Source organism: Ziziphus jujuba, chromosome 1 (genome assembly GCF_031755915.1).
Source record: "Ziziphus jujuba cultivar Dongzao chromosome 1, ASM3175591v1".
Taxonomy (NCBI): Eukaryota; Viridiplantae; Streptophyta; class Magnoliopsida; order Rosales; family Rhamnaceae; genus Ziziphus; species Ziziphus jujuba.
Window position 1 is genome coordinate 36,095,428 of NC_083379.1, and position 14,418 is coordinate 36,109,845.

General features: G+C 38.4%; 1 protein-coding gene and 1 pseudogene across 1 annotated transcript; both read left to right on the forward strand.

Annotated features, from left to right (window-relative positions):
• The first annotated feature begins 715 nt into the window (after window positions 1–715).
• Window positions 716–3,653, forward strand: LOC107430643 (G-type lectin S-receptor-like serine/threonine-protein kinase At4g27290; annotated as a pseudogene).
• A 6,367-nt stretch (window positions 3,654–10,020) lies between these two features.
• Window positions 10,021–12,415, forward strand: LOC132800391 (G-type lectin S-receptor-like serine/threonine-protein kinase At4g27290). Its single transcript, XM_060813960.1, has 8 exons — window positions 10,021–10,069; window positions 10,175–10,366; window positions 10,505–10,734; window positions 10,837–10,984; window positions 11,061–11,168; window positions 11,310–11,462; window positions 12,105–12,265; window positions 12,359–12,415. The coding sequence occupies exons 1-8, from the start codon at window positions 10,021–10,023 to the stop codon at window positions 12,413–12,415; spliced, it is 1,098 nt and encodes a 365-aa protein (XP_060669943.1).
• The last annotated feature ends 2,003 nt before the right edge of the window (window positions 12,416–14,418 follow it).

Consider the following 14,418-nt stretch of genomic DNA (forward strand, 5'->3'; position numbering starts at 1 on the left):
AAATGGGTTTCCTCAGTCTAGGTGGTTCCACAAAACGGTACGTGGGAATATGGTATAAGGATATCCCAGGTAAAACTGTTGTCTGGGTGGCGAACTGGCAGGACCAAATCAATGACTCTTCTAGGACTTTGATGATTAACAAAACAGGCCATCTTGTCCTTCTTGGCCAGAAGAACACTTTTGTTTGGTCTGCAAGCCCAACTAAATCTATACAGGCTCCAATTTTACAGCTTCTGGATACATGAAATCTAGTTCTAAGAGATGAGAAAGACAATTTGAACTCAGAGAAGTATTTGTGGTAGAGTTTTGATTATCCTACTGATACTTTATTATCATGCATGAAGTTGGGATGGGACTTGAAAACTGGTCTTGAGTGTTGTATAGTATCATGGAAGAGCTATGATGACCCTTTTCCAGGAGACCTTTCTTGAGGGATAAAACTTCATGACTATCAAAAGACTATGATGTGGAAAGGCTCCAATAAGTACTATCGGAGTGGTCCTTGGAATGGCCTTCGAAATAGTGGTTCACCAAAGTTAAAACCAAACCACCCTTTATTCAGATTCAAATTCATGTCAATAAGAATGAAGTTTACTACATATTCTACCTCAAAAATGAATCTGAAAAATCAATGGCAGTTGTGAACCAGATCAATGGTTATAGTAGGGAACGCTATGCTTAGAGTTCAGTGACTCAAAGTTGGGATGTGTTTGCAATGGTGCCTAGAGACAACTGTGACAAGTACGGTCTCTGTGGTGCCTATGGAAAATATCTCATTGGAGAAGCCCCTATTTGCCAATGTTTAAAGGGTTTCAAGTTGAAAGGAGACTTGATGGCCTGGTCTCAAGGCTGTGTACGAAATAAACCATTCAGCTGCCAGGACAAGCATTCATCAGCCTTTGTCAAATTTCATGGCTTAAAAGTACCTGATACCATATATACTTAGGTAAATGAAAGTTTGAATCTCAAGGAATGCAAAGCCAAATGCCTGAGTAATTGTTCATGTACGGCTTATACAAATTCTGATATCAAAGGAAAAGGTAGTGGCTATGTCATGTGGTTTGGGGACTTGATTGATGTTAGAAAGTTCCAAGTTGGTGGACAAGATCTATACGTTTGAATGCACGGCTCAGAGCTAGGTAAGAGATCACCATCTTATCTGTTCATTGCTTAGTTGTTAATAACATTAAAGCAATAATTAGGATCCTTATTTTCAATGAGTTTTACATAATGGCTCTATTTTCATTAGAGTTGAAAAACTTTCCACTTTCTAGCTTCTTTTTATTTCCTTTAAGATGTAGTCATAATACCTTTGTATACTGTACCAAAACTAAATGTGAAGGTGCAATTGCCGAGCATAAGGTGAAAATAGCTGTAGAAGTTTTATCTGCCATTCTTGTGGTCTGTGGGATGTTCCTGTTGGCTCGTTACATTGACAAAGTCAGGGCAAGGAAAGGTTTTGAAGGTAAAATTAAAGTACTTTGAATACCTTTGTAGAACTTGTACATGTTAACAAATTGATGGTCAACTGTAGTTGTCTTGGACTTGTGATCTTTGATATTAAAAAAGCTTTGATTCATTGCTCCTATGATTATCAAATTTGAAACTAGATTCCATTTCAAATCAACTTAGTATATCCAATCCAAGCATATCAATTTTTTTTCCTTTTTCCATTTCTTAATGTGAAAACACCTTTTTTTTTCTATATTCTTTTTCATTAAACAATGCAAAGACCAGCCAATAGTAAAGAATCCAAACAATAAAAGCCAATCATAATACCTGGAGGTCCTGATCTTTGACTTAGTTACAATTTTTAAGGCCACTAGCAGCTTTTCAACAAGTAATAAGCTTGGGGAAGGCGGGTTTGGATATGTTTACAAGGTAACTCTACAACATGTTGAAAAAACTAGTCCAACGACACTAAACCTAATTACTATATATCATAATTGTTCAACAAATAAATTTCAGGTTACATTAGAAGACGGGCAAGAAATAGCTGTGAAACGACTTTCAAGGAGTTCAAGACAAGGACTGAACGAATTCAAAAATGAAGTTAGTCTGATAGCAAATCTTCAACATCGAAATTTAGTAAAACTTTTTGGCTATTGCATTCAAGGGGAAGAAAAAATGCTGATTTATAAGTATATGCCCAACAACAGCCTGGACTCCTTCATTTTTGGTTTGTTTTTCCACATAATCCACCTTTAAATATAATAAGAAAAATAAAGAAATTTCTATAGAAAACATTGAACTTCTTAACATTGTTGTATATATGATTACCTTCAATGATGTTCTTTTCAGATCAAAAGAAAAGTAAACTATTATACTTGTCCATGTGCTTCCATATAATCTGTAGAATTGCAAAGGGCTTTCTATATCTTCATCAAGATTCAAGATTAAGGATTATACATAGAGATCTCAAAGCTAGTAACTTTTAGTTGATACTGAAATGAATCAAAAAATTTTAGACTTTGGTATGGCTAGAACTTTTAGTAGAGATCAAAGTGAAGAGAATACAAAGAGAGTGGTTGGAAAATAGTAAGTATTTCTTAAAATGTTCTTTGTTTCAACCTTTCATTTAAATGATATATGTATCAATGATGTTTTACAGTGGTTACATGGCACCTGAGTATGCCATAGATGGGATCTTCTCAGTGAAGTCTAATGTCTTTAGCTTTGGGATTTTATTGTTGGAGATCATAAGTGGAAAGAAAAATAGAGGTTTCTATCAAGTAGACCACACTCTCAACCTTATTGGATATGTAAGTGACATTCTGTTGTTATTATTGTACATAATTCATTCTCAGTCGATCTCTCATATATATGTTTGAGATCATAAGATCAATAGTGTTTTAACATAATAACAAAGCACCTTGATTGAGAAATTGGTTTTGATATGTTATAGGCATGGAGATTTTGGAAAGAAGGCAGAATTTTAGAACTTATCAATCCATGCTTCAAGGATTCAAGCAATCTTTCTGAGGTGCTTTGCTGCATTCATATCGGTCTATTGTGTGTGTAAGAGCACCCTGGAGACATGCTAAGTGTGATGGTCCACATCCTAGTGGCATTTTTGTAAATATTTAAAGTTCCAGATCTTCGATTCTGGGCCATGGAAATCTTTTAAGAATGTCACTAGAATGGTGCATGTCGAATGGCAGGCTGAGATATAAAGGTTTGCTAAAGAAAACTCCATTATGATTCCTCGCACAAAGTGATATCTATAACTGCCATAATGGAAATGGCTAAATAAGCTCTTTAGGGGAGGTGGTCCGTGTTTGGCTCTCCACGGCCCCAGCTCCAGCTTTGAGCTTGGGCTAAGTTAGCCTCCCATGGGCAATGGCAAGCCATAGGGTGGGCATAACATGCCACAGAGGTAGTCTTATATCTCCGAGGGATAGGAAGTCCTGAGGACAGTATTGGTAGGCGTTACAAGCTGGTATTGTGTGTCACCCCTGTGCCAGAGGCTGAGTGTAGCATTCGCTATGTCGTTTCCTATCGACTATGCTAAAGACACACGTAGGCCTTTGTTACAAGGTTGTGGCAAATGTGCCATTGAGCGGGAGCTCATGTTTTGCCTCGCTCAAGAGGGTTGGAAGCTAAGTAGGCATGGATGGGGTGACACCGTGCCATCAGGTGGCACTCATATGTAGGCTTCCGATCTTATGTTGCTACCTTGGGTGGCATGTTGGTAGGATGCTAGCGTGCATGCCTCAGGGTCATGTGCTATTTGGGATGTGCATGGACCAAGGTCAAATGGAGAGCTGGGTTGCTAGATAGATCTTGGCATAAGGTTGAGCTGTAGGCTACTGAGTGGGCATGAGGTCATCGAGCTAGCTTGTTGGGCGGCGTGAGCCTTGATGAATATGAGGACCTATAGATGGGGCAAGCGTCTAGGCTAATAGCCTTGATGCCGGGAAGCAATCATAGTCGCCTACGTGCGAGACTCGCCAGAGTAAGGGGTGTACAATTGGTATTAGATGGGTCGATATATGAACTCGAATAGTGAGAAGGATGGCCTCGACTAGAGAGTCTTAGCATCGCATGGTCTATTTTTATTGCATAAAATGTAGGACTGTGACAGTTGGTATCAGAGCTTGGTTTGTCCTACAATAGGCAAACCGAGGAACGGACGGTATTAGTTGGTGATGCTTGGATCCATAGAACCCCGATGCTATTGTAAAGGGGGCATTCTTGCATGGTGTATAGATAGTTGTGGCAACATGCCCAACTTGAATATGATGTGGGGATGTTCACCAAATGAGTATCAGTGTGCAATACAAATAAACCTTAATCGAAATACTTGAGCAGCGAGGCAAGTGCAAAGTTTTTGAATGGGACAAGCATTTGGAATAAAGGATTGGTGCTCAGAAAGGAATTCGTGCATTGTTTAATGAGGAGCCGCAAGAGATTGCTAGCCACAATACTCTTATGGGAGTACAAGCCGTGGGTAGTGCAGGGCTTCATTGAGAGAGTATAAGTCGTAAGAGGCGCATTCCTTCTTGAAGACCATGGGTGGTTAATGTACTTCTTTTGGAGGTAGTGTAGTTCTCTTGGGTAGTCGAGGGCTTGTTACCCATGTGTTTCTTTTGAGGTATTGATCTTAAAAATATGCAGAAAATACCAAAAATAGATCCATTTTGATCAAGAGTCTTGACAGCCACAAAGAGTGGGGACGAAAGAACAAGCCAATGTGGTTGGGTGGTAGAGGCCACATTTGTCCAAGGAGAAGGACAACCTTGTCGAAGCGAATGAGAAGTCAAGAAGAGTGGGTGCGGGGGTATGTTCTAAGTCAAACTCCCATTGATTATCATTGAATATGGGGCCATAAGGGCCAATGACAAAGCCACAAGGGTGGTAAGGAAGCTGAGCGGCATTCATTACATGGCCATGTGAGCTAAGTGATAGGGCCAAATTAGTAGTCTGATATAAAGCATAACCCAAGAATTCGGCCATGAAGGGACCAAAGTAGGTGCCATTAAGGCATAGGTGCAGGCGAGAATTGGAGATTAGGCCAATAGGGTCAAACTATGGGTGCCGCGAAGGCACAATTAAGGACAAAATTATGAACTAAGCCAATGGGGCCAAGAATCGTGCATGCCATAAAGGCATGATGGTGAGCGAGAACTTAAAGATCAGGCCGGCGAGGCCAATGTTATGGGTTTCCGTGGAGGCACCAATGTGGGCAACATAGCAGATACGGAAGGGCCACGGTATAGCCAAGATGAGTGATGATGTCGACAAGGTCCATAAATTTTGAAATGCTGCGAAGGCATGGGCTTCGGGAGGAACCAAAACTAGACCATAGAGCTTGGGTAGCCTCAGAGATATTGGTGCAAATGGACACAAAGTATTGGTTATGGAGGTAGAGAGCTTCAATAGAAGCGATAGCCAGGAGGGCATGGTGGTCCATGCCATGAGGGCATAAAACTCTGGTGCAAGTTCGCAAGGAAACCACAAGTGAGCCAGTTCAGTGAGAGGGTAAATGCATGCTTGGGTGGAATTCAGATGAGCACTTAAGGTGGGCGTCAACGGCATAAGTAGGGAGTGTTCATCATGTTGACACCCCATACCTTGGACACAAAGAAGTGGCGATTTTGGAAGCTCTAGCCGAGTTGAGCAATGTACATTGAAGTAGAAGTCTAGTTAAAGAAGTTCATGCGGGACAATACCTTATTCTTAAATTTTTTTTTTTGGCTAGAGTTGGATGGAGCCGAAATAGGCTAACGATTGAGTAGCCTTGTAGAGTTTGAAAGCCATTTGTGGATGGATAAAGGCCAGACAGTTATGAGTCCATGGAAACCAAAAACCTCACAGACCAAGGTGCCAAAAGATGTATGTGAAAGGATGGTGAAGGAAAGTCTTAGCGAAGACCAACAAGATGTCCTTATACTACCAAAAAGGTCAAATTCGAGCGTGGTGTATTGTCGGAGGGCAAAATTTGGTTCAAAGAGGAACGTAGGTCACGTGGAACATTGCAAATTTGGCAGAGGGCAAAGTTGGCTCAAAAGGAGGAGTCAAGATGCAAAGGTGAGCGAGATTGAGGCAAAGAACTAAGGTAAGGACTTAGTTCAGGTTGACACTAGGTGTCAAAAACTGAAATGAGGGGGTCTTAGAAGAGGAGACTTCCATTTAAGATGTGGCAACTCATTGCGTAGAGGATGCCACTTGCACGAAGGATACGCTTTGGAGTCGTGAAGATAGGTGCACACTTAAGGGAAGTTGTGCATCAATTTGGGGTTTGAAGAAGATGATCTAGCTGGAGACTTGCTAGCCAAAAACCATTATGGGGATGGAAAAATTGAACGTGGGAACAAGAGTTGAGAAGGCAACTTAGTTCGTCATGGCAAAAGGGTGCCGATGAAGCATGAAGTGGAGTTCAAGAGAGAGAAGAACTACCATACGAGGAACTCTTGAGTTTAGGTATTGTTGGGGTAGTTGACACATGGGCAACACTTAAGAAGAGATGGTGTGCTTGATGAGAGGGTTAAGATCACCATCGGATTATTTAATAGAGTTCGGTCCATGTAAGGACCTTGAAGGCAAAGGGTGCCTTACATCAGAGCTTAGGAATCTATCCGTCGAAAAGGGACAATAAACGTTGGCTTGGGTACCAACGACTGAAGATAACATCGTCCAAAAGGGACATGAAGTTAGCTAGAGTGATGCCAACAAGTGAAGAAAGCATTTGTCCAAGAAGGACACAAGTTTGGCTAGGGTGCCATCGATGTATATGAGAGGCAGAATTTGTCCAAGACGGACAATATCTGCTTGCGGAGCTGAAAGTGCTAGGCGAAGCACTAATATATGCACATAGAGGTGACTATTTTAAGGAAAGCTTATGTTTGGGTAAATGCATGCAAGAAAGTCCTTGGCCAAGTCCAAGAGTGGGCACGCGAAGGTCGTCACAAAGGTGATTCTACAGAGGTAGAGGGACGAAGTATGCAGGATCTTAAGTTTGAGCTAAAAGAGCTTATGTGGGCGAAGAGTTACATGGAGTGCGGGAGTTTTGAGAATAGCAAACAGGCATGTTGATGAGGATATCAACATAATGAAGTGGGGGAGGATGTGACGGTCCGCACCTTTGGAATGGCCTAGTGGCATCTTCAATCTCGGACCATGGGAATCTCTTAAGAATGTTACTAGAATGTTTCATGTCGAATGGTGGGCGAAGATATGAAGGTTTGATAAAGAAAATCCCATTATGATTCCTCACATAAAGTGATATCTACAACTGCCAAAATGGAAATAGCTAAATAAGCTCTTTAGGGGTGGTGGTCCATGTTTGGCTCTTCACAGCCTCGGCTCTGGCTTTGAGCTTGGGCTAAGAGCACCTCTCATGGGCGACGACAAGCCATAGTGTGGGCATAACATGCCACAGAGGTGGTCTTATGTTTCTGAGGGAGAGGGAGTCTCGAGGACAGTACCGGTAGGCGCTACGAGCTGGTATTGCACGTCACCCCTATGCTAGAGGCTGAGTGTAGCATTCCCTATGTCGTTTCCTATCAGCTATGCTAAAGACACACGTAGGCCTTTGTTACAAGGTTATGGCAAATGTGCCATTGAGCGGGGGCTTGGGTTCTACCTCGCTCAAGAGGGTTGGAAGCTAAGTAGGCACGGACAGGGCGACACCATGCCATCGGATGGCACTCATATGTGGGCTTCCGATGTTATGTTGCTACCTTGCGTGGCATGTTGGTAGGATATAAGCGTGCATGCCTCAGGGTCATGTGCTATTCAGGATGTGCATGGACCAAGGCCCGAATGGAGAGCTGGGCTGCTGGATAGATCTGGGCGTGAGGCCATCAAGCTAGCTTGTTAGACTGCGTGAGCCTTGATGACTATGAAGACCTATAGATGGGGTGAGCGTCTAGGCTAATAGCCTTGATGCCAGGAAGCAATCATAGTCGTCTACGTGCGAGACTCGCGAGAGTAGTTCTCGTCAGTGAACTTCAGAGTTGTACGATTGGTATTAGATGGGTCGATATATGAACTTGGATAGTGAGAAGGCTGGCCTAGACTAGAGAGTTTTGGCACCGCATGATCTATTTCTGCTGCACAAAATGTAGGACCGTGACATCAAGCATGTCTTATGTTGTTGTTATGTTGGGTAGTGAAAATGTCTTGCCTCAACCTAAATAACCTGCTTTTTTATTAGGTAGAGACATTGCTGTAGCGGATTCTTCATTGAACAAGCTTGAATCTTCTGCAACCAATGAAATTACTATAACTCTGTTAGAGCCTCGATAGAGGTTTGTGTCTACAGGTCTAGTAGAGTTACTTTTCGTCATCAATGCATGTCCTGTTTTTGTATTTTAGCAATCTAAATTGTGTGATCCAAACCGAAAAAATTTAATGGTCATGATTTTTTTAGTGTGCCAGTTAACCAATTTGTTCAATCTCTTTATGAATCTAGGATGTAATTACAATTTACAAGTCTACTATAGTCAATTTTAGTGATTGGGTTCATATTTCTAGAAAATTTTCAATACAGATGGTGCAAGGGCTGATTTGGTACACACGGCCAATAATGTTTTAACTTTTACCATGTTTGTAATTAGTACCATGTCACATAAAAAAATTAATGGTTAATACTAGTCTGTTTTAACCTACACAGACATTTATTTGTATGCTTGTACAAAGAATCTCCATCTCATCCAGAAGATGGATGAGCTGGAAAATACTCTCTCTTTGTATATCAGAAGTCCACTATCGATTATTAAAAAGAAACAATTAAAGGGTTTCTGTCATTGACGTATGATGTGACTCTTTCTTTGAACAATTTTGCCTTTCTTAATCCTTATGACTTTGATAAAGTTAAAGTAATAAATTTTGAAAACAAATTTAACATTCAACATCATCTTCCATCTCATCATCTCTACATTTTATTATTATTTTCTTTATCCCTTTGATTAAAATGTATTAAAGCAAATCATGGTAAAAGAACTAAAGGAAAAACAAAACCAAAAAAACTAAATGTTAAATGGAAGAAGTTCTGTTTTATGATAATAAAGGAACGCATTATAATTTACTTATATTGCATATGCCTACTAAGAGGTATAGTAGATACGTATCTTTGCGCACTCATCCTTAACCCTTTTTTTTTTTTTTTTTTTGTCTCTTTATTTATTTACATCTCTAGGTAAAAGATGCGCCGGTTTTGTACCATTATGATGCTTATTATGCTAAAACAGACAAATAAGGGATATAATCCCCATGAAATTTTGTTTAACAAAAAATTTGAATGGTTGGTTGTACCAAATCATAATAGACCAGTCCTACAAATATTTTAAAGCTTCAACAATATCAATAATATATAACAGTTATTTTTCCACAAGTATTTTCTTTCCGCAAGTACTTGACTCATTCCAAAACTCTTTGCCACAACGCGGAACATGGGAGTCCAATTTTCTTTCATTGTATCTGTAAAAAAATTCAGCCACCTTGAAGACTGGAAAAGATTTCTGTGAGCCTACCTACCATTTTATTTTTCTTTCTTTGACAAGAAAAGCTCTTGAATGGCAAGAACTGCAGCATTTACTGGTTTGCAACCTTTCTGTTTCTTTGCTAGTCTTAAAAGTACTGTTTAAGGAAATTATCACTAACCACTCTCACTATTAACGGAACAACTACATAATATAGTATTATATTCAAATGTAGAATTTCTGAGTAACTAGAACTATGGGACCGCTACATTAATATACTATTGCTGCCTTGTAAGAAATTTCTGACTAATTATTAAAATGTAGAATTTTCAGCAGTATACAAAGGCGCAGCTAATGAGATTGTAACTGGGACGAAATCTCGGCAAACATATAGAAAGAATCTGGTCCATGTGACAGGTCTATTCCTGTATATATTTGATTAACTTCTAATCAAGCAGAGAGCTTTGATCAACATAGGAAGACATGAGGATTCTTTTGTACTATTCTAGTCACTTTCTTGTCTGGCATGTCCATGGCGGTTGACACTGTTTCTGTAACGAGTCCATCAGTGAGAACAGCACCTTAGTTTCCAAATATGGAAGATTTGAACCGGGTTTCGTCAGTCCAGGTAATCCCACATACCGGTAGGTGGGAATGTGGTACAAGGATATTCTCGTTATGACTGTTGTTTGGGTGGCAAACCGACAAAACCCAATCAGTGATTCTCCTGGGACTTTGATGATTAACAGAACAGGCCATCTTATCCATCTCAGACAATAAGAGTAGTGTTTTTTGGTCAGCAGGCCCAACTAAATCTGTCCAAGCTCCAATATTAAAGCCTTTGGACACTAGAGATCTAGAACTACGAAATGAGAAATATGACAACTCAGAGAACCATTTGTGGCAGAGATTTGATTATCCCTGTGACACGTTATTGCCAGGTATGATGCTGGGATCGGATTTGAAAACTAGTCTTGATTGGCGTCTAATATCATGGAAGAGCCCTGATGAGCCTTCTCCAGGAGACTATACCTGGCAGATAACACTTTATAACTATCTTCAATCTAACGTGTGAAAAGGCTCAGAGAAGTACTATCGGACTGGCCCATGGAATGGTCTTGGATATAGTGGTGCACCAGAGTTGAAACCCAACCCTTTATTCAACTTCGAATTTGTTTCAAACAAAGATGAAGTTTACTATAATTTTTACCTCAAAAATGAATTTGCAAAATCAAGGGTAGTTGTGGACCAAACCAATGGTTATACTAGGAACCGCTATGGTTGTAATTCAGGGACTCAAAGCTGGGAAGTATTTATGTTAGAGCCGAGAGATAACTGTGATAGACATGGTCTCTGTGGTGCCTAGGGAAATTGTATCATTGGAGAATCCCCTGTTTGCAAATGTTTAAAGGGTTTTAAACCAAAAGGAAACTTCATGGATTGGTCTGAAGGATTTGCACGAAATAAATCATTAAACTGCCTGCACAAAGATTCAGTTGGGTTTGTCAAATTTCAAGGCTTGAAATTGCCAGATACTACACATTCTTGGGTGAATGAAAGTTGGAATCTCAAGGAATGCAAAGCAAGATGCTTAGGTAATTGTTCTTGTACTGCTTATATGAATGCTAATATCAGTGGGAGGAGGTAGTGGCTGTTTCAAGTGGTTTGGAGACTTGAATGATATTAGAGAGTTTCAAGATGGTGGGCAAGATCTCTGTGTTCGAATGCATGCTTTAGAATTAGGTGCACAATCATTTTCTTACCTGCTTATTTTCCATGTCTTTTGCATAATGATTGTTTTCGTTAGAATTAAAAAAAAAAAAAAAAAATACTCATTATAGCTTCTTTATGTTATCTTTAAGCTGTGATGATGTGTTGATACAGTTGTATGCTGTGCCGATATTAAATGTGAAGGTGCAAATGGTGAGGGTAAGGTTAAGATAGCTCTGGAGGTTTTGGCTGTTATTTTTTTGATCTGTGGGATGCTCTTGCTTGCTCATTATATCCGCAACTTCAGGGCAAAGAAATGCTTAGAAGGTAAGCATGAACACCTTTTCGAAACACTTGTATACCATGTTAAATTATAGATTTCCACAACCTGCTTGTACTGTTTATTTGAGTTGCTAGTAACTGCAACACATTCAACTTTGTTGTGTGACATCCTTCAACTTCATAAAGTTACTTCTTTTGCAACAATATCTTGTATGCACATATCCTGCTCCATGTTGTTTTGGGTTACTTTTAAAAAAAACATAATGAACAATGAGTGAGGTCTTATTAAAAATATATACATATATATATATATATATATATATATCTAGTAGGAATAGTTAAAACGAATAGTTTAACTGTTTTAACTGCTAAACTTGGCTTGCTATTTATTGGGCATCCAGAATTAGGAAATTTGAGAAAAGTATAATATTTGGTTAAATTTGCATAGACATCAAAATTTGCATAGACATTTTTTTGTTGGCATGTAGTTCAATTTCATATCATTCCTAATTGTACATGAACTGATCTTTGTTGATAAGAAAAGCTTAGATTCATCGCTTCCATGATTATGAAATTGGAAATAATATTTAGCTTCCATGTTAATATCCAATCCAGACATATTTCTGTTCCCTTTTCATTTATCACTCTCAAACCACATTTTTATTTTATTTCTTCATTCTTAATTAGACAATGTAGGGACCTGTTCAAGAATAAAGAACCAGAACAATGAAGGCCAAACAGAAAACCTGGAGTTGCTATTCTTTGACCTAGATAAGATTAGTGAGGCCACTAGCAATATTTCAAGCAACAATAAGATTGGGAAAGGCAATTTTGGACCTGCTTACAAGGTTATGCTACAACAAGATGAGAGAACTACTGAAAGTAACAGTAATCTTAGTTATTATGCATCATAATATATCCTTCTAGAAGTGTATTTTCAGGGTACACTAGAAGATGGCCAAGAAATTGATGTGAAAAAGCTTGCCCGGAGTTCATGACAAGGACAGAATGAATTCAAAAATGAATTATTCGAGTTATGAAACTTCAACATCGAAATCTAGTAAAGCTTCTTGGTTATTGCTTTCAAAAGGAAGAAAAAAAATGCTGATTTATGAATCCATGCCCAACAAAAGCCTAGCCTTCTTCATTTTTGGTTTATTTTCTTCGCAAGCCTCACAAGTTTAATTAGAATAATACCCTTCAAAGTGTGGAACTTCTCAAAATTGTTTTATATATGAGAACTCAAATTAAACAATGGATTTATTTGAGTGAGGTTCTTTACAGATCAAACAAAAACTAAACTGTTAGACTTGTCCAAGCGCTATCACATTATCTATGGGATTGCAAGGAGGCTTCTATATCTCTATCAAGATTCAAGATTAAGTATTATACAGAGAGATCTCAAATCAAGTAACCCTTTACTTGATAATGAAATGAATCCAAAAATTTCAGACTTTGAACTGGCTAGAACCTTTGGTGGAGATCAAAGCAAAGAGAGTGGTTGGAACATAGTACGTACTTAAAATTTTCTTTTCAACATTTGATCTAAATTATGTCAGGTGTCAAATGATGTCATGCAGTGGTTACATGGCACTTGACTGTGACATAAGTGGTCTATTCTCGATGAAATTTGATGTCTTTGGCTTTGGAATTTTGTTGTTGGAGATCATAAGCGGAAACAAAAACTTATTGTTTTATCATCAATACCATAGTCAAAGCCTTATTGGAGAAGTAAGTGCCAATTTGTTGTTGATTTTTGTCTTTACATAATAAACCAATGTTATATTATGTCATGATATTAAAAGCATAGCTCCCTAATTAAGAAATTGGATTTGACATGTCATATAGGCATTGAGATTGTTGAAATTTTCTATGAAGCATGGAACTAATGTTGCTTTAAATATGAGAATTCAGATTAGACCTTTGATTAATTTGAGTGAGATTCTTTGCAAATCAAACATAAAGTAAATTGTTAGACTGGTCCAAAAGCTACCATCTAATCTATGGAATTGCAAGGGGGCTTCTATATTTTCATCAAGATTCGAGATTAAGGATTATGCATCGAGATCTCAAAAACAGTAATATTTTACTCGACAATGAAATGAATCCAAAAATTTCAGATTTTGGAATGGCTATGAAGGAGAACTCCTAACCATTTAGCAACCAAGTTCAGATACCCTCACCATATGAAGGAGATTGTTTACTGCCACTAAGCAGTGTTGCAAGCTGTAATCATCGATATGTGTGAATTCAATATATAATAGAGATTTCACCTTTTTTTAAAAAAAAAAAAAATTACATTATCAAGTATTACGTAGCTCTGTGTGTGTGCCTCTGAAATTGGTGTCAAAGAATGGAATCGAATAGGGTCTCACTTGGTAACAGACTAATAATTATACATATTTTTTTCTCTCAATTTTAAAGCTTTCACTTTTAATTGACTTTTAGGGAATAACCTAAAACATCAATAATCAAATATGAAAATAACTATTCATAAAATACATAAAAAGCTGCTGGGTTCAAAATGTGTGATTCAAGCTTCACATGCGGTTCTAGATTGAGTTTATATGGATGTTCCCGCCCGAATTGGTTCCCTGGATTCTTGGAGTGGTGGAGTCAAGTGTCCTCCAATTTGATGCTGACTTTGAAGAAGCACCTATTCAAAAGCTATAAGAAAATACCACCTAAAAGAATAAGGAGCTCACGTATATTTAACAACGCTTGATTAACACCCTTTTACATATAGAAAGAAGAAATGCCATAGTTGTAAATAAGAAATTAGATAGATAAACACTCATAACATAATTCCATAAATGAAGCAAACCTAGTAGAGAAAATGATATAGAGAAATGAGAAAAAATGTGTAATCCAAGAGGTAGAAAAATGTATAATCTAGAAGGGTTAAAAATTGTGTAATCTAGATGATAAAACAATGTCTTAACCAGTGAAAATACTACATCTGGATGAATAAAGTAGTGTCGTTCAGATGAACAAAAATAAC

What these genes read in the sequence shown, in the direction of transcription:
- LOC132800391 (XM_060813960.1), top strand. Translation starts at nt 10,021, where the DNA reads ATGGAAGATTTGAACCGGGTTTCGTCAGTCCAGGTAATCCCACATACC. An exon ending in CTGTGACACGTTATTGCCAG is followed by an intron (nt 10,367 to 10,504) that starts GTATGATGCTGG and finishes ACGTGTGAAAAG; the next exon opens with GCTCAGAGAAGTACTATCGG. An exon ending in CAGGGACTCAAAGCTGGGAA is followed by an intron (nt 10,735 to 10,836) that starts GTATTTATGTTA and finishes AAATGTTTAAAG; the next exon opens with GGTTTTAAACCAAAAGGAAA.